At 39.4% G+C, this 26,414-nt stretch overlaps 1 protein-coding gene across 4 annotated transcripts in view; it reads right to left on the bottom strand.

Moving 5' to 3' along the window:
* tspan4a (tetraspanin 4a) overlaps positions 1 to 26,414 on the bottom strand; it is a 186,025-nt gene that overhangs the window by 34,551 nt on the left and 125,060 nt on the right. For all 4 annotated transcript variants that reach the window (XM_037748877.1, XM_037748885.1, XM_037748863.1 and 1 more), the window contains one exon: positions 18,515 to 18,589. In XM_037748877.1, coding sequence (XP_037604805.1) covers positions 18,515 to 18,589 — 75 coding nt within the window. The remainder of the gene's footprint in view (positions 1 to 18,514; positions 18,590 to 26,414) is intronic.

Genomic DNA, 26,414 nt, shown 5'->3' with positions numbered 1-26,414 from the left:
CAGTTTATCATCAGACAAACGTACCCCGCTGGTAATGATATGACGAGACCTCCCGCCAGGAAGAGTCACAGCGTCAGTCCTTTCATCAAGTGACATATATTTACTCTCAAGTGACAAAGCTCTTTGACATTGCAACATGTTCTAATCCCAGCTCGTCACATACTGACGCTTTGTCAGACCCCCCGACGTCACTTTGTGGTCGCAGTAAACATGTGCTTAATGTTGTGAATTAAACCAAAATACTTGCTTAGGATTAGGCAACAAAACCACTATAGTAAGGTTTAGGAAAGAGCAACATGATTGGGCTTAAAACTACTCCGTTTGTAAAGTGAAAACGACACTGAACGTTGTGAACATGGGACACGAACAAACAGCTGATTGTAACGTGATAGTTAAACTTAACGCCCAGGACACGAACTGCGGTCTCCTGAATGAAAGCCTTGTGTTGTTGGACCCATCCACATTTCCTCCCAGCCACCCTGTTTGTTTTTTTTTCGCTCTTTAAACTAGGCCATAACAGCACTTTCCCTAAGCATTTAATATTGACGTGGATGGGTTTACACTGTAGTTAATGGAAAGCCTGCTGCGTTTCATACCGACACTAAAGGGTGCCTTGTGCTGCTGTATCAAACGCCGACAGCCGTGACAAAGCTTCAGTATTTGATGCCTTGGGAGTGAAAACGAGCTGGACATAGTTAAAGAGCGAAAAAAACTCTGTGTAGGGAGAAGGTCTGGGTGGATCTATGGGTCAACAAAACATCAGACTCTAACACGGGAGACCACTGTCAAACCGACAGTCCACGTTGTTTTTCAAAACCAATCATGATTTTAGTAGAGTAACAGTATTTGGGAGTTATTCTATCGCTTGGCTCTTTTTCTTAAATATCGTCTTCTTTCGTGGATGATTGAGCTTTCTCGAAGAAATGGAACCAAACCCAAAAGTACAAAAAAAACATCTGCTTCTGCCCCCTCGGGTCTCCTCTCCGTCCTTTTTATTGGATTTTCCTAGAGTAGAGTAGGTGGGCGACATCTGGGTCTGAAAAGTGAAGCCAATACTTAAGTGCCTTAAACTTGCATTCTTTCTAATAGCCAGCAGGTGGCGACTCCTCCGGTTGCAAAAAGAAGTCTGATTGTATAGAAGTCTATGAGAAAATGAGCCTACTTCTCACGTGATTTATTACCTCAGCAAACATTGTAAACATGAGTTTATGGTCTCAATCGCTAGTTTCAAATCTTCTTCAATACAGCATTATATTCATTTAATAAATTATGGTCCCATTTAGAATCAAAAAGAGCATAAAGCAGGGGATGCTTTAAGGGGTGGCTACCTTGTGATTGACAGGTCGCTACCTCGGTGTTGTCTGGTCTGGGAGTTGGCCGTATTTTCGTCTTACAACTTTAACACTTCTTTTTCAGTTCATGAACATTCATTTTTACATTTTTGGTCCCCTAAAAATGTTTTATTCAGTGTTTGGTTGTACTAAGCTCCACCCTCTCGTGTCACTTCTGGTTGCAAAAAACCAAGATGGCGACAGCCAAAATGCTGAACTCGAGGCTTCAAGACGGCAGTCCACTAGCCAATGGGTGACGTCAAGGTGACTATGTCCACTTCTCATTTTCAGTAGGTGTCCCCCCACTTCTGGAACCAACCTTACAAACTTGGCTATATATGTTATGATATGCGGTCAAAAGGCTTTTTTTGTTGCCATGTGACCTACTAAATATGAACCTACTATTTAAATGTCAACGTGTTAAATCATTACACTGTAATTAACGGGCTGTAATCTGATGCATTACAGATTTGGGGGCGGAGTGATGACATTTGTGCTCCTTCATAATATCAGGGTCTTAGCCAAATTACTATTTAAATTATTTATAATCACCGTCTTTGTAATTCCTCAACATTATGTGCAGCACTCAAACTGCACTCTCCCTTGTCACATGTATTCCAGGACACAAACAAATGTCTTGTCTGTTTGCAGATCATCTCAATTTGTCTCTTATATTAACATTGCCTGACGTGGGTGTATTTTAGCAATGTGATTAGCCAGGGGTGTTAGTCTAATTGCATTTCTCCCAGTCTACATGAAATGAAAATTTCTCAGGCTTGAAATGTATTCAGACAGGGGTGCTGCATGTTGATATCTTGACAAGCTAAAATGTTTTGACGGCTAATGCTGGAACTGTAATGATGTGGAAAAAAGTGGAGCTATCGGGCTTGAAATGGGATTCCAGTGGCTCTCTTGTGTCATTTTAGATATATGATGCTTGTAGTTTGCTCTAACGCATGAGTGGTTGCCCTTTACCTGCATTTGAAGCAGTCTGTTCCCAAGTGGATACTTTTTCATTTCCTTTGCCTTATCATATTATTTCACTATCTTCCAGTTTAGTCTAACAGCAGTGGAACAGGGCTAAGAAGAGAATACAGTGATGTGAGAGTGAGAGTGACAGCAGAAACAGACCCTGGTTCTCCGGAGAAATGATGCATGCCAATGAGACATCTTCTCACTGGAAAAACTGGATTTTAGATTCAAACACATCCAACAGAATGAAATGAGGTGATTCCGAAAGACAGTTGAGGGCAGGTCTTTGTTCAGCATGAAAGATCACTTAACATAATGGAATACATTACTTAACTCTCCTAGAATTCATAAGTAATATATAAACACTTCATAAATTGTTGAACACACTATATTGTAGATGTAAGCAGTTATAAGGACATTTTAAGTGTTGTAAATAAATTAACCTTCTGTAACTGGTGTTTAAAAAGTTAATGAATAAATTATAACACAGTAAAAGAGCAGAACAGAACAAACCATTAGTGTACTACAAACCAGCCTAAGAGTCATGTTAGTGGCTCTGTGAGGCTTTAAGCTAAATGCTAACATCAACATGCTAACAGCTCACAGTGACAATGTTAGCATGCTGATGTTTAGCAGGTTAAATGTTTTCATGGTTACCATCTTAGTTGAGTTTGCTAATGAGAAAAGTCACCAAAATCAGTAGGATATATCCTCTGGGCACCGCGAATGTGTGTGCAAAACAGACAAAACTGTATATAAAGATAGACGACATGACAGCTCCCCAAAAGTGAAGCCAAAACATCTGGATCGCCCCCTGGTGGCTGGCTGCAGTATAGGTCATAAATCCCAGCCCTCCATGTTAGTGGATGAGGCACTGGCCAGACTAAAACATCAAAGCTCACGTCAAATACATTTTTCCCAAAGATATTTTCTGTCACTTTATATAGTTCTTATCACGCTGATGTATGTTCAAGTGTTCATTTTTCTGATAACTTTGGTTTTAATTCGTTATTTGATGCTATAAAAAGGGGGTGAGACATAATGGTTGACAGCTGTGATTGACAGCTGCTCTGAGTGAAGCAGTCACAGCCAGAGGCTCATGAATTGTACGAGAGAGGAGATGTAACTTTTACTTTCCATAACCATCACAAGTCTGTGTAATAGAACATGTGTCAATTTGATCATAAATGTAGTTATAGAGATATTATGGTTGATTGTTGTGTCTTTCTAGCCAAACAGCTACCGTGGTGCTAACGTAGCAGCTAAGTGGGTCATGCTAACAAGCTGCGGCCGTGCTCTGCCTGTGATTTGCTCGGGCGGGTGTGTGGGCGGGACCTCGATACCGCGGCTCCAGCGCCTGATCACTACTGCGCAGGCTCCAAATGAGGTCAAAACCTCAAGATGGCAGCTCCCATATACAGGATATTTTGGCTTCACTTTTGTACAGTGGGAGGAAATGGAGACGTGTTGTCCATCTATATTCCAGAAAAGAAGTGCTCGCCATCCAATCACTGAAAAATGCAATTCTTGCAGAAATATCCAAATTTCAGAATTTTTTGATACCAAATCACAGCATGGCTTTTTCTATGGTGTTCCCCAAGGTCTTGGTGTATTAATATAGTATTTCGGAGGGATTATTGATCATTTTTATCAATTCTCGAGTGGTAAAAAGTGGTTCAATTTAGCACCAAATCTGTGTAACAAACGATATCCACCGAAAAAATGTCCTTATTGCTTCCTACAACTACATTATAGTGTGTCTAGACCTTTGATTACTTTTTATACTGCTTACAAAGGCTTAATAGAGCTGTTTAAAATAAAGTGTCACTGATTTTTAATAGCAGGCATTTTCAAAGTTTTACAAATGGCGCCATCAGAACGAAATACGTGGCCAGATGTAGTGGCCATGATTCATTTTAACTGCTCCAGTACCCTTTGGGTTAGCGGATGAGGTCTTTTGGGGATCCAACCTGACCATAGCTCTTCATGACTTCATTTTTACAGCAGCATTACCTCACCTTGACTCGTCCCAAAGCACACAAGCAGATAGGAAATCACCCGCACAGCTGCCCCCAGGCGCCTCGTTCAGCCGTCAACCACTGAGCTGCGGAGGAAATACTTCATGCTGCATTGACCTGATAACTAACACCAGCATGTAGAGGTGAGAACACAAATGATCCTGGCAGGAGGAGCCACACTGTAGGTACACTCTGAAAGAAATGACTATCTGTTTTATGGTCATTTGTTTGCTCTTTTTTGTTGTATTATTTTTATGAGACAACTGAGAGTAACAGAAAGGGGGTCATGTAATCCTAAAGCAGAAACCACATGAACTGTGAACACTGTATCATGTCAGAGAAGTGAACAGGACATACCAGGGTGCATCCACAAGGTGGGAAAACATTTGAAATATCTTTTGTCAATTAATTACCTGAGCACTGACATCGTATTAGAATATAAACTGTTTTTTCTAACAAAAAAAACTAAAAACTGTGCGAAATTATGATTGAAAGTCAAACAATAAGTAAACAAGGTTATAAATGTGACCAAGCATTTGATGCTCTGTACTTCACAGTTTCTCTGCTATTGACACATTTAGGTCATAACTCAAAAAGTTTAGAGTTTTGTTACCCAGCTTTACATATCACCAAGGTATACACCATAAAAATAAATACACCTCAGACCGCGTATGGCTTCATGGTATGCAAATCAAAACTGAAGAAAGAGAAATACTCTATATCGTAACAGGACGGCTGTGGCTCAGGACGTAGAGCGGGTATCCTTTAAATAACCAGTGTGTAACAATTAGGGGGATCTATTAGCAGAAATGGAATATGTTATTAATTCATACATTTTCTTTAGTGTATAATCACCTGAAACTAAGAGTCGTAGTGTTTACGTTACCTTAGAATGATCCGTTTATATCTACATATGGAGCTACTACGGTAGCCCCTGCTTGGGCCAGAGTCAATAACATTACTCGCTCCAGAGTTAACCCCCCAAGACGTGGGAAACCTCTGTTAGTCTTGAGGAGCTGCAGCATTTATTTCTGCAAAAACTTCCACTGTACATTCACTTAATATTCTCAAAGCTTAACTGTCTTCTGCTTCACTAGCTCACATGTTTGCTCACACACAGTCGCTGCCGCTCTCTCTCTCTCGCTTCACCACTCACTTCCCACGTACACACTCTATGCTTTGGCTTTGCTATTCTCCAAATGTCCTACGCTACTCTTATAACAGCCTGCTCTAGATAGGGTCATTCACGTTTTTGCGTCGGCCACTGTAGTTCTCCTACATACTTGGCCAGCCCGTTCTCATTCCCAGGGCGTCAAGGCTGTGACTGTGTTCGGTACCAATTCACAAGGCACTCTTGAGCACCGGCAGGGCTGGACTGGCCATCTGGCATACCAGGCGTTTTCCCGGTGGGCCGACGTCCTTTTTGGCCGATGTATCTTCCTTTTTTTTTTTTTTGGCCCATAAAACAGGTAAATCGGCCCATTTCTTTTCCTTAATTGACACTGGGCTGGCCCAACCGCTCTGTGCCGGGCGGCCACAGTGAGGCAGAGAGGGAGAGAGATGAGGGAGGGAGTGTAGAGTTTGCTGGCTCAAATTATGATGAGCAGTGCTCAAAGTGGGCCGGTACGCAGCGGTAGGGAGTATTTTACTCATCTTACTCCTTGGCGTACCGTGACTTTTTCATGCGTACCGGAGCTTCTCCCAAGCTGCCGGATCTCCTCTGCCCTCTTCATATCAGGTTCTCTGGGAGATTCATAATGGTGATACATAACGGGTTCCCGCAGTGAACGGAAGCGCCGCGCTATTAATCTCTGCACGAGCTGAAGCCTGGCTGTTCACATCAGAAGCACATTTCTCTGCTTCTTCTGATCCTCTGCTGTTTACTATCCATCTCTCTCTTTGTGTCTCTGTGTCTGTGTCTCTGTCTGTGTCTCTGTCTGCTTACGTCTGTCTGCCAGGGGCGGGGCCAAAATGATGATGTAATGTATTACTGATATACTGTATGAGAACCATCTGAAGTTCACAACATTTTCTAATAAGGAATTCAGCATCATTGATATTGTGATTTAATGCACGGTAAGTTATAAATTAACATCCATGTATCACTCATAGTTTTATCCCTCCCGGACATATCCCAGTATCAGGCAGATGGGCCTAAAAGGCATGCTCACCAAGCCTGCCTATTTTCCTGGGAGACTTTCGTTTTTCATTGCCCTCTCTCGGTTTCCTCCCTGGGTCACAATTCGTATTTCTCCCAATTTATGTCAAATTTACCTTTTTTTTTAACCTGTTTCTGGCACTCTACAGCATGTATAATCCTAAAAAAGGGACAGCAGGGGCAAAAGAACGAATAATAACTGATGAATATTAGTTTATGCTAGATATTCACAAGCAAAGATTATGCCAAAGGGGCGAATTATTCAGCTTTCTTTCCTGAGATTTAAAGGTAAAATTAGAAATTAGAACATAGTCACAAGGCTTTCATCCAGGAGATCGTTGTTCATGTACCGTGCGTTAAGTTTCACTTTCACGTTACAATCAGCTGTTTGTTTGAGCCCTGTGTTCACAACGTTCAGTTTCATTTTCACTTTACAAACGTAGTAGATTCAAGCCCAACCATGTTGTTCTTTCCTAAACCTAACTAAGTGGTTTTGTTGCCTACAATGGAACGGTATGTGACGAGTTGGGATGAGAACGTGTTGGCTTATCACACGGGAGAGGTTGCAGTCTGCAACCTCATCGCTAGATGGCGCCTGACACACTGTACCTTTTAATCACAAAGTTGCCAGTTCGATCCCCGTATCTGCATGTGGAAGTGTCGTTGCGCTGAACCCCCAGTGCCTTGCATGTTAGCTCCGCCACCGTCTGTGTATGAATATGTGTGTGTGCATAAGTGAATGAGAGGTAAATTGTAAAGCGCTTTGTTCAGTAAGGTATAAAAGTAGAAAGCCGTATAAATGCAGTCCAATTAGCATTTAAAGATAGATACATCCACTCAAAGTGCGGAATAGATTATAATACAATACAACCATAATATTGCCTTTAATGTAAAGGTCATTACTCTTAGCTCTTACTCTTATGACAATTTTTCTCTTCACTCCACAATCTGAATGTAAAATCCACCTCTCACACCGGTTCGTTGACATCTTTAGTAGGAGTCGATGAAGCAAATTGAGTTGAAGTCAGCCGAACAAAAAGGTGAGTGACAAAAAGCAGAGTATAACTGCAATGAATATCACAGACTGATGACGCAAAGCAATTTAAGAGTATAGCTGAGGGCAGAATTTTTCTTTTAATTTCAACCTATCAATGTCAAAATGAAATCTTTTTGCTACAGGGCCATTGTTGCAATCCGTGTTTGAACTCCGAGATCCCAGCAGAGGCAGAAGTCTGCGGTGTATCACTGTTGGTGTCAAACGAGATATCTCTGTTTGACTGATGTCTCCTCAGCTGCTCACACAGCACAGTGTGAACTGTCTACGTCTCGGCACCCATAAGCAAAGTTTGATATTTGGTTAAATTCAACAGTGTAAATCTGTTACAACTATACAGTATAAAGAGAGCACTGTTCATACATCTGTTGCATTGTAAAGGACTCCAGAGAAGTAAGCTCTCTAAATCAGCACACAAACACACAGCTTTTCACTTATTGATCTATGTTTGAATCATTTATATAACAGACTCCAAGTCCTATCAATACGGTTGCATAACAGCTTTATGCACCTCAGGGGTAACTTATCAAGGAGGCAGAGCAAGAAAGGCCAATCATTTCTATCACTTTTTACATATTGTGCCTTTTGAGTGTCAACATTTTTGATTAGCTGGCTTCATTCCACTTTTCACTACTTAACATCGCTGCAGGCTGTTGGATGAGTAAATGCATCGTATAGTCAACTACCATAAGTACTATTACTACCACAAATACCACTACTACTCGAGATGGCATCTATTGGTACCACAAATACTACTTTAGTAGTACACTCAGTATTCAAATCCTTTACTTAAAGGAGCAGTGTGTAGGATTTTGGGGGATCTATTGGCAGAAATGTAATATAATATTCATAAGTATGTTTTTCTGAATCATGGTTTTGTTAGCTTAGAATGAGCCCTTCACATCTGCATCGGAGTGTTGCCAGATGTGCGATAATTATCGTATACTATAATTTTGCTCTGTATGATGTACGATCAATGCCAAAAGCACCATAATGTATGATAATTTGACCATTTTGTGACCCCTACAATTAGCAGCTGGTTTTAGTCTGCGCTGTGTCTTTTTAATTCATTACCAGATAAATCCTATGTCTGTGTTTACGCATCTCTCTCCTCAAAGAGTATAGAAGCAAAGAGATGTTGTTTTCAGTGACAACAGCCGCAACCGCCATTTTTTTTAAAAAATATTTTATTGTTCAACACAGGCCATTTTGGTAGAATATGACAATAGAATAGAAATAATGTAGTTTTACTTTTGTAAGTTACTTTTTAGGCGGATGTTTTACTGGCGTCCAGTAGTCACTTTCAGTTCAAAATGGCGGAAGCGTAGCTTTGTTACTGGGCGCTGATGTTGCAATGGAACGAACAATTGACTTTCACTTCTTGGCAATACATATTCTTTGCTCTCCCTCCCTCTCCCTTCTGTCTTATAATTTATTTTTCTGATAGTAGGCAACAACAATGGTCAGACTGATGGACTTATGGACACATACCCCCTTCCATGCACCATATCTATGTCCATATATGTGTTTTGTAAAATGACACATGTACGCCTAATTGTTCTCATGATTATAACTTGCGTATGATAAAATATGACAAATTTAAGCCTCTGGTATGATAGTTTAACATTTCCCATCTGGCAATGCTGCTGCATAGGGAGTGGGTCCTCTTCAAGAAGTCTGCCATGTTGCACCACCATGTTTCATGTTTCAACACTGGCTCTCAAGAGAGAGCCTTTCGAAGTCTGGCTTCTGCTTTACAGAAAGATGTGACTTGTATATAGACATTGTATGTTGTTGGTAAATAATTTGTGGATACAGACACAACTACTCTAGCTTATTGTACAACTTACACCTTTATAGTTCTTATTAGTACGCTACATAGAGTTTGTTGCATAGAAATATATATATGTATATATATTTTATTTGTTGACATCTGTGCAAAGCTCCATCCAAACTCAACCTGAGCAGAGGTCTAATCTGAGCTGTGAGTGAAAACACTTGTGAGAGCATGCAGCACCTTTAACATTTGCTCGACTAGATGTTGCTGCTGCCACTGTTGCTCAAGTAGCATTTCATTAACAGGCTAGCCTGTCGACAGTCAGGTTGTGTTGATTTAGGACAGCTTATGTGTGAATAGTAAAGGATGGAGCACCTGTGGAAGTTAAAAATCTTTCAACTTCAGTGAAAAATGTTTGTTTATGCAGAAGCTGAGATGGATAGATGAAGACTGTGATGAACAGAGAGAAGAAGAGGAGCGTAACGTTAACTGAGGGGAAAACACTGACGAATTTGAGTTTCTGGTGAGTTTTGAAGTTAGTCAAAGTCCGATTGGTCAAACCATAGACTGTATATAATATACTTATATAAATATCTTTATATATAGTTTATGGGTCACTGCATTTAACACCATTGCTCCTATATCTTAAACAGCTAAGTTAGTTAGCGTAATTTAGATTTTTACAATTTTCTTATCAAAGTTTCTTTCATGTTCTGTTTGCAGCAATTTTCTTCTCCATTGAGGATTATTGATCCAGAGGTCATTGCTTCACTTCAACAAGGTAACAAGTAACTTAGCTAGCTGTTTGTGCTGGCATGCATATAGGGAATGGAAATGTGACGTCACTGACAATAAGTCGGGCCATTTTTGGAGGATAAAGGGTAAGAGTGCCGTCCGCTGGCTGCTTACTGTGAGGGTCAAAATGTAACACAAAACACTGCACAGTGAATAAGATTCAAAAGCTGAAATGTAGTACTGTATATATAGTATACAGTCAGACACAAAGATAGGCTAACGTTATGGGTTTTATTTTGTGAGTTACAGGTAGAGATAATCTTCTGCCTATCTGTTTGTAAATTGGACGTCGGCCTCGAAAGATTTACATATTTTGAACTGCTGACAGGTGTTCACTAACGCCAAAACACATCAGTGATCATAATGGGTGGTTAGCTGTCAAGGTCCTCCTAATTCTAAGGATCAATATCATGAACTAGCTTCAGTTTTGCAATATATGGCCCCTTTGCCTCTGTCAGCTTCTCTTTATATGGGTATTTGTCTTTCGCATGTACTTTATACATTTGTGATGATGAACGATTGACAGATGAGAGATATATAGACCGGTGACAGATAATGAAAGCTACCCTAGCTCCATACGCTACCCTCCAAAAATGCCGGCGCCGCCCCAGAATGTTCCATGATTCTCATTCCCTATAGAAATATTGATGATGTGACACAGCTATTGATCTTTTTTTTGACTCTCCGGTTCTCTCATCAAAGTTTCCTTTATGTTCTGTTAGCAGCAACTCTCTCCTCCACTGAGGATTATTGATCCAGACGTCATTGCTTCACCTCAACAAGGTAAGAAGTAACTTAGCTTGTTTGTGCTAACAAGCATACTGTATTGTGCATTGGTGTCTTGGCTCTGTTCAGTTGGTTTGTGAGCTTGGCTATGACGGTGTTAGGCTGCTGGCTGCTGACTGCTTTAATTCTAGTTTATGCTTTTTTCATGCTGAATGACTTATTTCCAAGAAACTTATGAGCACATCTCTGTTAAACACAAGATTTCAAGTGGCGCTTTTGTGTGAATCTTTGTGGAGAAACTCAGTTTTACAGATCTAAATCACGAGTGTTAGTCGACTAAGAATGTCTTTGGTTGAGGTCAGTCCTACTTGTGGGCTTGCTTTTGCGTTTGTTGTCTACTAATTTCTGCTATCTAGCTATGAAGCATTTATATTGGCATGAATTGGAAGTAGTTGCATTTATTTTGGGGGGCTTTCCGATTGACACATAACAGTTTTGTATTGGCTTAGGGGGTGTAGCTAAATATGATTTCTGACTTGCACACACTGCTTGTTCTATTTGAGTTAGCTGACTGAACTACTACTATTCTACCTCTATTTACAAAGCACTAAATGGTTTAGGGCCAAAATACATTTCTGGTCTTCTGCTATGTTATGAACCATCCAGACCTCTCAGGTCATCTGGATCAGGTCTGCTTGGTTTCCCCAGAGTCACAACTAAACATGCAGAAGCAGTGTTCAGTTTTTATGCACCAAATATTTGGAACAAGCTCACAGAAAACTGCAGGACCGCTCCAACTCTTAGTTCTTTTAAATCAAAGCTTAAAACTTTCTTGTTTTCTGCTGCCTTTTATTAAACCAAATAATTATCTTATACTGCGCTATAACTTTTACTCGTGTGTGTTATACTCTATTTTAGCTTCTACCCTAGCTTTTATTTAAAGCTTGTTTTTATTTTTTAATCTTTAACGTTTTTATGTTTTTATGACTGTTTTAATTATGTCTTATTGTTCTTTTGCACTTTGTCACAATGTTCTTGAATGTTTATGTAAAGCTCTTTGAATTGCCCTTTCCCTGAAATGTGCTATACAAATAAAGCTGCCTTGCCTTACCAGTAAATAAACAACTTAACTCTATTTAGATAGCTCATTTAATACAGAACAGTAAATGCATATGCAAATGTACAAAGGCAGGCAAGCATACATACATCTTGTGCTAATAAGCTACTTAACTACACTAATGACGCTGGAGAGGAGAGGCTTTATAATTACCTCTAAAATGAACTGGTAGTCAATGCAGAGACCTTTTACACTGTTGTCATGAGATCAGATTTTTTTCTACCACTCCTACTACTCCTACATCTACTACGATGGCTACTGATTGAAAATATAATAATACAAATGATAATTGTTGTTGATAATTCCCCAATAACAAAATATTGCTGCTGGTCTGCTACTGTTATTGCTCTGTTGTCTGGCGGAGTGACTTTCCCTTGAGGTGATAATAAAGCCAAGCGGACAAGGTTGTAAACCCACGCCTATGTGGTATAAAACACCCATACATCAATTTTCAATATCACGCCGCTGAGTCAGACTCATTTTTATTCACTATGACACTTTGAAACACAGCTGTGGCGCCAGTGGAGTTAACCTCATTGGACCTTTTCATCATCCTTTGGAACCAACAAAGTGAAACAAACGGTGACCGTTTCAGGCGTGTGGAAGATCTGTGAGCTGTTTGAAGTGGCTTCCAGCTGCGTCACAGAGCTTTTTATCAGGTCTAAAGCAGGTGTAATAAACTGGACCACTGAGCGTGACCATCCCTGAAGCCTGGGATGGAGTTCATCAACATGCACCTTACTGCTGCACTCTGTTTAAGTTATAGCATCTGGAAGGGTTTTGCACACTGGAGGAATGGCATTGGCTTGTACTCCAACTGCAGGACTGCTTCCAGGATGTTACCATGGTGACGGAGGAGGGAAAAAGCAGCAGGTCCCGATAACCAGAGATAAACTAGAGCTGTAAAAACCATGGGACACCCTAGAAGATCAAAAATCAAACACTGACAAGGATCTCTTAAAATGTGAGTCCAAAAATAGTTGTGTGCATGGACACAAATATTAAATGTTTTTTCACCCAGTATGCCATATTCAAAATAAATTCCCACAAATAATAAATAACCCCATGTATTTATTTTGAAGAAACTCTGGATTATTAAGTGAGCATTTTGAAAACCCTCAAACACTGCAATATATTCTTCCTCAACCATAGACTGTATATAAGAAGCAAACTGTGATGTCACCCATTGATTTGTGGGCTGCCACTTTGAGGTTTGAGTTTGGCATTTTGGCCTTGCCATCTTGTTTTTTGACCGTTGCCATCTTGGTCTTTTGCAACCAGAAGTGACACAAGATAGTGGAGCTAAGTACAACCAAATGCTGAATAAGAAATTTTTAGGCAACCAAATATGTTACAATTAACTTTCATGAACTGAAAACACACAGTGAAAGGTTTAAAGTTGTAAGACGAAAACACTGATAACTCCCAGACCGGACAACGCCGTGGTAGCGACCTGTCAATCCCAAGGTAGCCCCGCCCTAAAGCATCCCCTGCTTTACGGTCTATTTGACTCTAAATGGGACCATAATTTACTAAATGAACATCATGCTGTATTGAAGAAGATTTGAAACTAGCAATTGAGACCATAAACTCATGTTTACAATGTTTACTGAGGTAATAAATCAAGTGAGAAGTAGGCTCATTTTCTCATAGACTTCTATACAATCAGACTTCTTTTTGCAACCGGAGGAGTCGCCCCCTGCTGGCTGTTAGAAAGAATGCAAGTTTAAGGCACTTCAGCATTGGCTTCACTTTTCAGACCTGGAGGCTGCCGCCTGGTTTCAACTACTTGCATAACAGAAGGGGTTTTAAATGTTTTGAATTTACTTCAAAGTGGGTTTAATGTCATATTAATAGTTTGGTATTGAATGGCATTACCGGAGTCACACAGAAGTTACAATGGAGTGGGCACTACACCACAAAATAACAAGTAATGCCAAGGCCAGAATCACCGATACTGATACTAAAACTTTTAATTATGAAAAGCAGCTAATGTACTTCCATGCATTAGCCATGATTTATGATGCATCATTAATAGGATACAAACAATACATTTCATTACCATCAAAAGATTTGTCAATTTCTTTTCACTGTTGTCTAATTTCTTCATCATATGCATGAGAAATAACTCCAAATGATGAATAGTTTTTGTTTCTTCCCTGAACTAATGAGGTGAATGCTGCACACAACAGCAGCAGAGCAGCAAAAACTGAATCCGCTAAGAGTTGGTTTCATTCCCAAAACATGATCTGCTCATCACAGGAGAGACAACTCCTGTATTCTTTAATGAGGTACAATGTGGAGGGGAGAGAGAGAGAGATCCTGTTTTTGTTTTCGTATAGATCCTATTGATGCTAGCATGGACACTCCAAACAAGACATATTATAGTATCCATCTATCCCTAAATCAGTTTGCATGGGATTCAGAGACAGTTTTCTTAAGAATATGTCAACAACTTTTTTTCAAGCAGCTGAAATCTATGTCATTATCTAGTCTTATAGCACACTATAAGTCATCGTAAAGGATAATGGTTGGATGTGCAAAACGTGATCTTGTTTCCTATGAGCCATGATGGTGATCCTTTCCAAACTTTAACAAAGTGCTTTAAACTGGCTAAACATACCTTAACCATTGGGGGAGTAGTTTAGAAACACCCATATTTCTTGGCAACCCGATCTCACAGGAACTACAAGGATTACAAGGACATTCCGCATGTCATTAGGACGCATTTTAGACTTTTTGTGTGTCATTTGTATGCCGCTTTTCGCGTGTCATTTTGACGCCATGAAACAAAACTACGGTAATGTCCACAGTTAGTTTCAGACAACAAAACCATTTAGTTAGGTTTAGGAAAAACGTGATGGTTGGGCTTAAAATAAGTACGTAAACAAAATAAAATACATAAGAAAGTAATGTAACATAATGATGGAAAACACGTCATGAACGTCACAAAAAAACATGTGACGTCACTAACGCAACTTGCTAAGCAAAACTCCGGTCTCGAACACCAGTCTCCTGGTTGAAAATCATGTGTTTGTCGGAGCCGTCCACCTCCCCTCCCATGTGGTTTTTCTCGCTTTTTATTCTACATCACTAACTCGTGCTATGCATTTACATTCCAGTCAGAACAGGTACAGACTACATGGTGAACAACTGACACGCCTAAAGCAAGAAAGGTGTTCTTATTGCACGCTAAATGCCTTCGTGCATTATCGTGTCATGCATGCGCCTTTATCGGGCGAACGGGCTGTTTTTGAAGTTGTTTTAAAAGAGTGGACCATTTTACTCAATACAGAAAATAAACCGTTACCTCACAATAACTCCTATTACTTGGATCTGCAACACCATTTGTAGTAAGGAGCCATGCAAATTACCTTAATGGAGACATAATCATTTTTCAAGTTTGGTTAATGTACAAAAGTTCAAAAAAGTTTGCAACAAAAAAAAAGTGACCCATGTTGTTAAATATACTTTAAGATATTATAGGTACAGGTTTTGTTAAACCCCCAAGCAGTGATCACATTGAGGTATTTACAAAGTCCCCTGCTGATTAAAAGAATATCAATGGCAGTACTGGTAATGGCCACCCATTTTTTACTGTGAGCGATTTCCCTCGATGCACAGGCTCTGCAGAACATCTACATCATCACTAACTTTTTGCTGCGTTCTGCCACTAATCGCCTCATGGGGAGACAAAACTGAATAATTCAGAGGCTGAATAATGGGGTGCGCTGAACATCAGGGAACACAGATGTAAGAGAGAGGTGATGCGTGACAAAAAGACAACATTCATTAAAAGCTAAACAGAGCAATGCTGATTGGCTGAGCGCCCAGTCAGGAAATACTCATTGCGTTCCACTGCCAAAGACAAACAGAGATGGAAATACAACACATTAGGCAATTATATAGGAGCCGTGCCAGAATTAGAATAACAAAGAGAAAAACATGCAGGTCCAAGGTCCATGGTCGCGAATATAATTCAGACAGAAAGTGGAGGAAATATCAAAGTAGACTGTTATTTACCCACATATAGTAAGGCATTAGAGTCAGGGTTGGTCTTGGCCTAAGTCTTCAGGGATAACGCTCTTTGTCCCAACACATGAATAATGTAACGCACGTGGTTTGAAATTGCCAATGATTTATGATGGGGCTCTCGGTTTCGAATCCACTATCGCATTAAGAGCCTCTAGAGGGCGTCCAATTTAAAGTACACTAAATTAAACTATAGCACCAGCAGATTTCTTTCAGTCAATTATTAATATTTCATCTAATTACAGGATACTCGAGTCCTGTATTGGAACGAAAAAAAAAATGTCTAACGTCAAGTCAGCAAAATTGTCAAGCTCTCATTTAATAGAAACATGCTATTACAGCTGAAATGATTGGGCGACTCATCAATCAGTTGAATTTGATAATCGATGAAGTCATTTTTCATGCAAAAATGCTCAAATTTTCTCAGGCTCCAGCTTCTTAAATGTGAGGATTTGTCATTTTTGCTCCATTTCATATATTGTTTATAGGGCTGAATATCGATTAAAATATTTAATCGAGATTAATCGCATGATTGTACATAGTTAATGGTGATTAATTGCAAATTTGTCAAGTATTTAAAACTCTTTTCAACATGGGAGTTTGCAAATATGCTACTTTATGCAAATGTATGTATATATTTATTACTGGAAATTAATTAACAACACAAAACAATGACAAATATTGTCCAGAAACCCTCACAGGTACTGCATTTAGCATAAAATAATATGCTGCAATCATAACATGGTAAACTGCAGCCCAACAGACAACAACAGCTGTCAGTGTGTCAGTGTGCTGACTTGACTATGACTTGCCCCAAACTGCATGTGATTATCATAAAGTGGGCATGTCTGTAAAGGGGAGACTCGTGGGTACCCATAGAACCCATCATTCACATAGCTTGAGGTCAGAGGTCAAGGGACCCCTTTGAAAATGGCCTTGCCAGTTTTTCCTCGACAAAATGTAGTTTACATTTGGAGCGTTAAATAGCCTCTCTAATACGACATGCTTGGTACCAATGGATTCCTCTAGTTTCATATGTACTAGTATCTTCACTCTAGCTTTAAAACTGAGCCCGCTACGACCCAAAAATCACAAGTTGCATTAATGCGTTAAAGAAATGAGTGGCGTTAAAAAGAATTTGCATCATTATCGCGTTAACGTTGACAGCCCTAATTGTTTCCGTTTTTGTTTGTGAACAAAAAAAACAATTTCAAGACGTCACCTTGTGCTCTAGGAAATTGTTATGAGCATTCTTCTGACATTTCAATGTCTAAACAATTAATCAGTCATTAAAATAAATAAATAAATCAACAGCTTAATCAATAATGAAAACAATAATTATATTCAGCCCTAAATGCTATAACGAATTAATTGCTTATTGATAAGGGATCAACTATGAAATTATACAAGAACAGTCATTTGTTCACTGCTGCTGCTGTTGTTGTTACCGCTGGCCATGTTGCCTGTAATTTAATTTAACTAGTATTCTCATTACAATACAACAATACGTGCTTTGGAATTTTGATTCTATTATTGCAATAAGTTGTTTGTTAACAATTGAATTGTATTTTTAATTGATTATGTGAATAGTTCGACCGTGGCAACAGCAGTTCTGCGTTACAGGATAATATGAACATAATCTTCAAGGGCCTTGACGCCGTCTTTTTAAAAGGCACTTGGGCCATACTTTAAAACTTGAGCCATCCGTAGCATCAACCCAGTCTTCTTCTGGGAATGTAATTCCCTCCAGTGTTCGACTAATCTCACTAATCTCACAGAGTCCAACTAATACCCACTGTCAAGATGATATTTGCTATTCTGTGTTTGATAGATGTTTATGGACGGAATAGAAGATGTATTGTTACTGCTTACACACCAGTCTTGAATAGGGTTGAATATTTGCAATACCATGTAATAATGATATGTTGTACTTGCTGTTAAAATTTCACAAGAAATCCAAAATCCAGCCCTCGAACCCTTAATTAAGATTAAGATGGATGGAATTTAACATGCCCTTTCATTGCATTATTAAAACCTTAGCTGAAAATGTGAAGGGATTATAAATTCATATTAGGAGAGGGATAGCTCATCTGCCGCTCGTCTCCTGCCTGACTTGTTTATATACAGGCGAAATCGTCCAAAATGGATGAGCTGAGATAAATTGAGATTTATTAACAAGGAAAGGAAATTCTGAACAGTGTGTATTTTTTCCCGATCGTAGCCGAGTCGAGTTAAATGTGTGAGGATGTGTGTGCTTGAACCATTTCAGAAAAAAAAAAAAATCTCAGGCAGTTTTTTATTAAGCCTTCGTTTATGCAGAATGTCAGCTGACATGCTCTTTTCTGAACTGACAAACAACAACACCGCTAAAGCAACCTCACTGACTGCGGAGACGCATCATTTTATATGCCATCTTCCATCTGAAACATCAGCAATCTGCATGACGTATGGAGGGCTTTGCCACAGCCACTTATCTTGTTCAGGTGGAGAAAATCACAGGATATAACACGCAGAGAGCAATTTAGGTGTCTTACCTCGTCTTGGTAGATGAAGAAAAGCATAATGGACAGAATCTCCAGGAAGAAGATGAGCAGGAGGAGGATGAAGAACTGTGGAGACACAAAGGGAAGAGAGAGGAATTATTTAACACACCATTTATCAGTGAGGAGGAAACGACAACAAGAGAAATAATAAGCATCTGTCTGTGAAGAATGAAGTATAAATTGAAAAGAAGGGGAAGCAGACACCAGAGTGCGTGAGGGGGGGGGGGAAAGGAAAAAGTAATAAAAGAAAGAATGAAGTGGCCATAGAGTGTCAAGGAGAAGGAGTTGGCGAAGTAAGGACGATCGAAGAGCCACAATATTTCTAACTGACAGGTCAAGAGAGCAGAGCGAGAGGAGGAGGTGGGACAATCATAGCAAGTAGGCCGGACTGGGAGAGATACAGTTTTCCTCTATCCACTTCTGAATTTGTTAAAGGAACCACATTTTATTCCCCACCATGTCTCCACCCACCCCTCCTCTCCGGGATGAGCTGCTTGATGGGTGATACATCTTCGTCCTGTGGGCCCGTGTGAGTGCTTAAAATACTTACGAGCTCAATCATCAACCACTCTGCTAGGGACATGTCCCCCCACACATGGAAATGACGGTCTGAACCAGGGAGGGGTGAAAGCATTTGAGACAATGGTGTAAAGTTCCAGATGGTCATAAAAAAGATCATGAAACGGCACTAGATCATCAACTGATGTGTCTGTGGATGAAAGTGCTGCATCTAGCAAAACAAGTTTGGTCCAGACTGAAATATGTGGGCGACCTCTCGGCAGATTGCCACAAAACTTGGTACAGATATCCAGTTAAATCTACTACTACTTTGGTTATCCCAATTGCAATCACCATTCTATAAATATAGAATATAAGAACCGTGGTGATAGGACATTCTGAGCCTAGCCGCAATGATTACACTTTTTTGGCGGCCGGTAGGCGTGTTCATGTGTTTCAGGCGGGAAGAAATTATTTTGTAACATCGGTCAACATGTCACAGGAGTCACAGGATCTGTTCACTGATTGGCTGCAGGTCCTCTCTGGCCGCACGTTGCCGCTAAAAGTTCAACTATTCCCAACTTTTGTTTGGCCGCACTTCGCCGCAGAATCAAACGGCCGCAGCTCGTTGAGCTTCGGAGCGACCGTCGCAGCTTTTCATAGACATTGCATGGCAGTTCGCCTCAGACCGCACTTTGTCACTGCTCTGGTGTGAATTCGGTGTAAGTAAAAATATTGGTAGTTCAACATGAAAAAAGTCAGTATTAATGGATTTTGTCACTCCTATAGAGTGACGTATTTTTTTAGGCCGTCCAGGAAGTTAGCATCGCCCTGGTTCCCTCGGCTAAAAGCCAACTGGATTGTTCCACTGGGTTTTGGATTATTACAGAAAATAAACACTGTGGCAAACAAATGTTAATGATACACGTTTTGTTCAGCAAGATAATCTTCACAAATGAACAACACTTTTATGATTTTTGAAGTGTGAATGCAATCGACAGGCTATAAACAAACTACACCACGGTCACACGAACACGAGTTTACACAACGAGGCTGAAAAGGCAGACGAGTCGGCGTGATGACGTTTAGTAGTCTCATTTAGTCGCTTGTTAGTACCCGCCTTTTTTAAGACACATAAAGTCTTCAAAATTCACAAGTGGGGTCTTTATTGATGTATTTTATATCATAGAACAAAACATTAAAATCTCTTAAGCTTATGTTAACCAAAGACCTTACATTATTTCAGGCATCTAACTAAAAACACATTCAAAAAACCCATTGACTTCGAGATGAGGGAACCGGAAGTACTAAAATGGGAATTCACTTCCGGGATTTAGGACTCATTCCTGCAGCACTTTATTTTCGATTTGAGGGAGAATTGTGTTCTAAGTTTTGGAATAACAGTTCCCATATTTGGGGGCTTTGCGGATGTAAAGAGGAGGTATAATGTTGCTGGAGTGAGACCGATTTTTTGCCTATATTTATAGGAAATCACGCTGGATCTAAGAATATATGTGTATCATGCCTGTGTGCTCAGATTTGACTGGGTTGAGACTCCTGACGTTAGCATTTAGCTCAAAGCACCGCTGTGCATAAGTACAGCCTCACAGAGCTGCAATCAGCTTGGCTGGCTGGTCCATGGAGGCAAAGGGTCACTGAAATTCTGATTAAAACGTTTCAACACCTGCAGGGCAAGAGGGGAAAGAGCAGCCTGTATGAAGTGGTGGTCGAAGGGCAGAGGAGGACGGGCTGCTATAATGTAATCCATTTTTTTCATGCTAATCTGTTATTGGCCAATAGTTGCCCTGAAGGACTGTAAGTGGCGAGAATGGATTTGGATTTGGACTGGAGGATGGAGATGGAAGACTGGAGGATGGAGAGCTCTGCTCTGCTAGCGCAGGCTCTTTGCCTTGCAGCCTCTGGCCTCCCAGCCTCTGGCCTCGCTGCCTCAGCTGTGGTGGGGCTGCACAACTAATTGAATATTAATTGTGATCAGTATTTTGGCTCCCCACAATTAAATGAGCATGATCGACTGTGGTATTAACATTTAAAATGTGTGCTCCACGAATTGAAAACTTTGCTGCACATCAAATGAAGCGCTTCCTAAACTAACAGCCAGCCACCAGGGGGCGATCCAGATGTTTTGGCTTCACTTTTGGGGAGCTGTCATGCCGCTGCATCACAGGGCAACCTGTGAAAGACTTTTGTTGCGGCTGCAGTTTAGAGTAGAAGAGTATGCTGTATACTGTTTATTACTCGTATTGCAAAACGTAAATGCACTGAATTCATGTGAAGAATAACTTTATTTTAAGTTTTATATTGATTCAAAGATTTGTTAATTAGCAGGTTGTAGCACAACGTGAATATGAGCGCAGTAGTCTGTTGATTTAATTTTGGGTAAAAAGTTTTGGTACAGTTTTATTTAGATTTTGCTTCTGTGTATAAGGACCAGTCTTATTTTGATACAAATATTTGTACATTGGCAGGAATGTAGCACAACATGGACGTGAAAGCAGTGCTCAGTTTATTTAAATGTGAAAGTGGAATAAAAATATTTTGTCCGTAAAATCAATGAATAATCATGATAAATATTGTGATCTCATTATTAATCAAAATAACTCAGAATTGTGTCCATAATCGTGCAGCCACTGCATGGTATTGCCGTGATTGTTTTTAATTAGTCTTGTAAGCCTTTTTTTTTACTGCTTAATTTTTCGTTGAACATAAGAAAGCTGACCCCCCCCAGTAGTAAGAATTTGTTTCTCACTACATCCCCAAAATAATATTAGAGCCACACCTGCCCTATTTCAAAGAGATGATGTCTCTATTCCATATGTCATGGCATACTGGAGTCAGCTTGTAAATTATATATAGGCTATTGGAAGAAGGTCTGGAGGCTTCCTCATAAATAGGCCTATCTATTAGTGAATAAGGTTCAGGAAGTGTCCTTCAAACTTATTCATAAATATTACCCTGCCAATCACTACATGCAAAGTTTTTAAAATGACGTCAACACAAACTTTTTTCTGTGATGAATAGTCAGATAGTAGTCAATAGTTTTGTTCTCGCACCAAGAAATTAAGAAAAGACCTTTGCCTTTGTCATTGATCATATCTTTAAAGGTGGGGTCAGCAACATTGGAGAAACCAGCAAGAGTAGATTTTGAAAGCATCCAACCGAAAAACCGAACCCAGTGTTGCCAACTCTTTTCAATGAGAGTAACAAACCGCACTAGCTCCAAAAGTCCCTAAATCTAACGAGAAAATCACCAAGTCGGCAACACTGACAGAACCTCCCGTCAGGCCTCCCTCCAAAGCCACTCCCCCCTAGCTTTAAAGACTATACTTATAGAAAAATGTTATCTTTGGTTTTCTTCAAAAGCCCAAGAAAAGAAGACAAATATTTTTTATATAAATTAAATAATGATGTTGGATAAATATTTTATTCATAAATTTAAATTTAACAAGAAAAAGCCTTATTTTGTTGTTTTCCTGGTGGATGTTGAGCCATATATGAAACTCATTTCTAATTTGCCTATCAAGATACTTAATATCTGTATGTTTTATTATATTTTTGTCTTTTGTTATACTTGTACTATATAATAATAATACTATCCCCTGTATATTGAATTTGTATTATGTTCTTTTGTTCAATAACAAAAAAAGGAAGTAGAGATAAGTATACAGTGTAAAATAACACGTGGCTTGGTTTTCCTCCTGTCCACCCCAATTTTTTGAGTCACCAGCCGCCACTTCTGTAGACCCTTAGTCTTGTTTTTTTGTTAAAGTGAGGCGCAGAAAGCATGAGGCCATCTCAGAGGTTTCAAAACCGATTTTAAAAGTAGAGATGTTCTTTTTCAAAGACATCATGGCTACAAGTCCTCTGTGTATTCCAGCTTGACAGTGGATGCGAGTTGTTAGTTCACAAGCCTGGATTTGAGCAAGGCTGTCAGTTGCCCCACGAGGTTCTTTTTTGGCAGCACCTGCATGAATGAATCACTAAACGTGGCAACACTGGAAGGTGAGAGAGCGACCAGGTAACAGAGTATAGCCCACGGTGTGTTTGACTCACTCACGCTCTTTTCAAGAGGTGCTCTCAAATAACCGTCTGAAATCAATTTCTATTGTTCTGTCAGGCCTCATTGTCTGAATGTTACGCTCCGTGTCGTGTGAAATTGCTGGTAACTCCAATTTGGGGGGATTTTGAGGGTTTATTTAAAAAGAAATATGTTCCACTGTGGATTTGAGAAATTTCGACCTCTTTTGGGCTGATGAAATCCTTTAACAAGCCAGTAGATAATGTCAAAATAAAAGTCAGTCAAATGAGGAAGCACTACAGTTTTTGCTAACTCTAAGTATTTGACATTTTGAAGGTTCTACCCCAGACAGTGATAATATTTGCATATTTTCTACTATGCACCACAGTTCTGCAACCAAAAAAGTGTGAATGAGAGACCAACGGAGACACAGAGGCAGATTTTTTAAAATGAATGGCAAAAGTCAAGTTTCAATATGAGCATTTTGTGATATTTCTTGACCTGCTATTTATGCTTGTAGGAAAATGTTTTCCTCTTCAGTGTTAAGAGAGTGAAGGGTCAACTGTGCAACTACTCTGCAAGAAATTTAGATTCAGTTTCTGGTACAGAATTGTAGAGCAGATACATGAGGTCGCAGGCACTTAAACCTTCCTATTCGGTTATGTTTTTTCCTAAGAGTAGTATTAATGGCTTTGTGAGCTCTCTAAGGCAGGAGAAACAAAACAGACAGATCATGAATCCATGTGACACACAGCCCTGGCAAACCTCACTTGGTTCAATTTTCATGGGAATGAGTACCCTGATATTCAGACGGAACTGTCTTTGCATTTTCACCTCTTTCATACAGTGCATAGCTGATTTCTGTAGGGGGGATTATTTTGCCCTAATCGATCAAGTATCATTGTCATTTACAGTCAACAGAAAGGGCTGTCAGTAGTGGTTACTAGGAACATATAACATAATTAGGGCTGTCAATCGATTCAAATATTTAATTGTGATTTATCGCACGATTGTCCATAGTTAATCGCGATTGATCACAAATTAGTCACACATTTTTTATCTGTTCAAAATGTACCTTAAAGGGAGATTTGTCAAGTATTTTATACTCTTATCAACATGGAAGTAGGCAAATATGGTGCTTTATGCTAATGTATGTATATATTTATTACTGGAAATTAATTAACAACACAACACAATGACAAATATTGTCCAGAAACCCTCACAGGTACTGCATTTAGCATAAAAAATATGCTCAAATCATAACATGGCAAACTGCAGCCCAACAGACAACAACAGCTGTCAGTGTGTCAGTGTGCTGACTTGACTATGACTTGCCCCAAAACTGCATGTGATTATCATAAAGTGGGCATGTCTGTAAAGGGGAGACTCGTGGGTACCCATAGAACCCATTTTCATTCACATATCTGGAGGTCAAAGGTCAAGGGACCCCTTTGAAAATGGCCATGCCAGTTTTTCCTCATATGATGCCAGTATCTTCACTTTAGCTTTAAGACTGAGCCAGCTACAACCTCAAAATTGCAAGTTACGTGAATGCTTTGACAACTCTGAACTTTGACAGCCCTGAACATATTGTTTGTCATTTTGATAGAAAAATAATTTGAATTTAAGAGTCATCACAACTTGTATAGCCGTGTCTAGCTATTTCACAGTTGGCCATTTTTGGGGCCATTTTGGTGTCGTAATTTTTCTGGCTGTGTCACAAGAAGGTGACGGGGAAAACTGTCAATGAGCACAATACCAGGACTGTTTGAATCGCTGAAAAATGCAGATGTCGACAGCAATTCAGAGGTCTGTAACCAGAATATTAGCCTTTATTTGGAGCCATGTTTCCGACCAGTTGTCAAATGAAATATCCGATAATCAATCTCCTTTCCGCTCTGGTTTGTCTCCTCCAGCGCTGAAAAAGATATCTGATATCTGTAAAAAATATTCAGAGTCATAGCTGCAAGATATTAACGTTCTCTGTGTGTTGTTTAGTGCTGGGCATGTAGCACACAGTGGGTTTATCTTTTTGCTTAAAGCAGCTGCCGGCTGCAGCCGCAGACATTGCTCATATTCATAAATTACTTATGGATATTCAGTTTGTCAATCTCTGATGGTTTATGAGCACATCGTCTGGGAGTCCCAAATGTTTAAACCAAGGGTTCTAAAACGTATTACTCAAAGGTCGGCATCTGATTTTTATTCAAGGTCAGAGGTCTGGAACAGTTGGTGATAACAAATTAACATCCTAACGTATTATATTCATAACACGAGTAGAGATGGGTTATGGTAGGATACTCCTTATTGGTTTGGTTCTTTAACAAAACTCTTATCGGTTATTTTTCATTACTAAATAATTGCTTTTTAATATATGATTTAAAAAAAGAATAAATTCAGAACTGGATTAGAATTTATTTATATTTTAAATATAACTAAATGTTGTTTCTAGAGCAGTGTTTACAACAGCACAGTCACTATATAAACCTAATAATAACTCACTGTAAGCAAATCTAAAATCTAAAATGTCAATAAAATAAATAATATTCCTCAGGGAGGGATAGATGGATGGATAGACTTTATTGATCCCAAATTGGGAAATTGTTGTGTTACAGCAGCAGCAGGTTATCCAGACATTGCACAGGAACAGTAAATACACAGTAAATAAACACTAGACATATAAATCTATAGAATACACAATATAAATAATATATTAGAATGCACTATAAATATTCTAGACTACTACAACTAACATAAAAATATAAAAATAAAATACATACTATATACACTAGCAAAGTGTGCAAGGTACAATGTTTTGTTTTTAAATAAACAACGTCAATATTAAACCCTCGGAGGAAGATAGATAGATAGATAGATAGATAGATAGATAGTAACTTTATTGATCCCGAGGGAAATTCAAGTGCTTCGGGTTTAAATTATAACGTCAACAGTCAATTTTTTTAACAAAAGAGAAAACAAAGAAATGAACAATTCCAGCTACAGAAAGTCTTCATCTTCTTTGCTTTCTCACCTTTTTACTATTTCACCCCCGGTCTCTCAGAGGCTGTTTTCTCTACTGGGCTTCAGGGGTGTTTGTTCGAGACCACGAAATCACACCAGAGAGCAGAGGGACATCGTTAAGAATGAGAAACTGATACTCACCAGCACTTGGAAAACAAACAGACCCATCCCCTGTGGCTCTCTGAATATTTCCCCATTAATCTGCTCTTAATAAGAAATTGAACTCCTCTTCTTTAGACCACAGGCAATAGGCAGACTCAATGGGATCATTTGATGGCAGAAGACTGCATTTAGCTTTTATAATATACTACAAGAAAGCTATTGAATTAGCTTGAA

This window comes from Sebastes umbrosus, chromosome 2 (assembly GCF_015220745.1).
Source record: "Sebastes umbrosus isolate fSebUmb1 chromosome 2, fSebUmb1.pri, whole genome shotgun sequence".
NCBI lineage: Eukaryota > Metazoa > Chordata > Actinopteri > Perciformes > Sebastidae > Sebastes > Sebastes umbrosus.
This window is presented reverse-complemented; position numbering and strand designations above follow the sequence as displayed.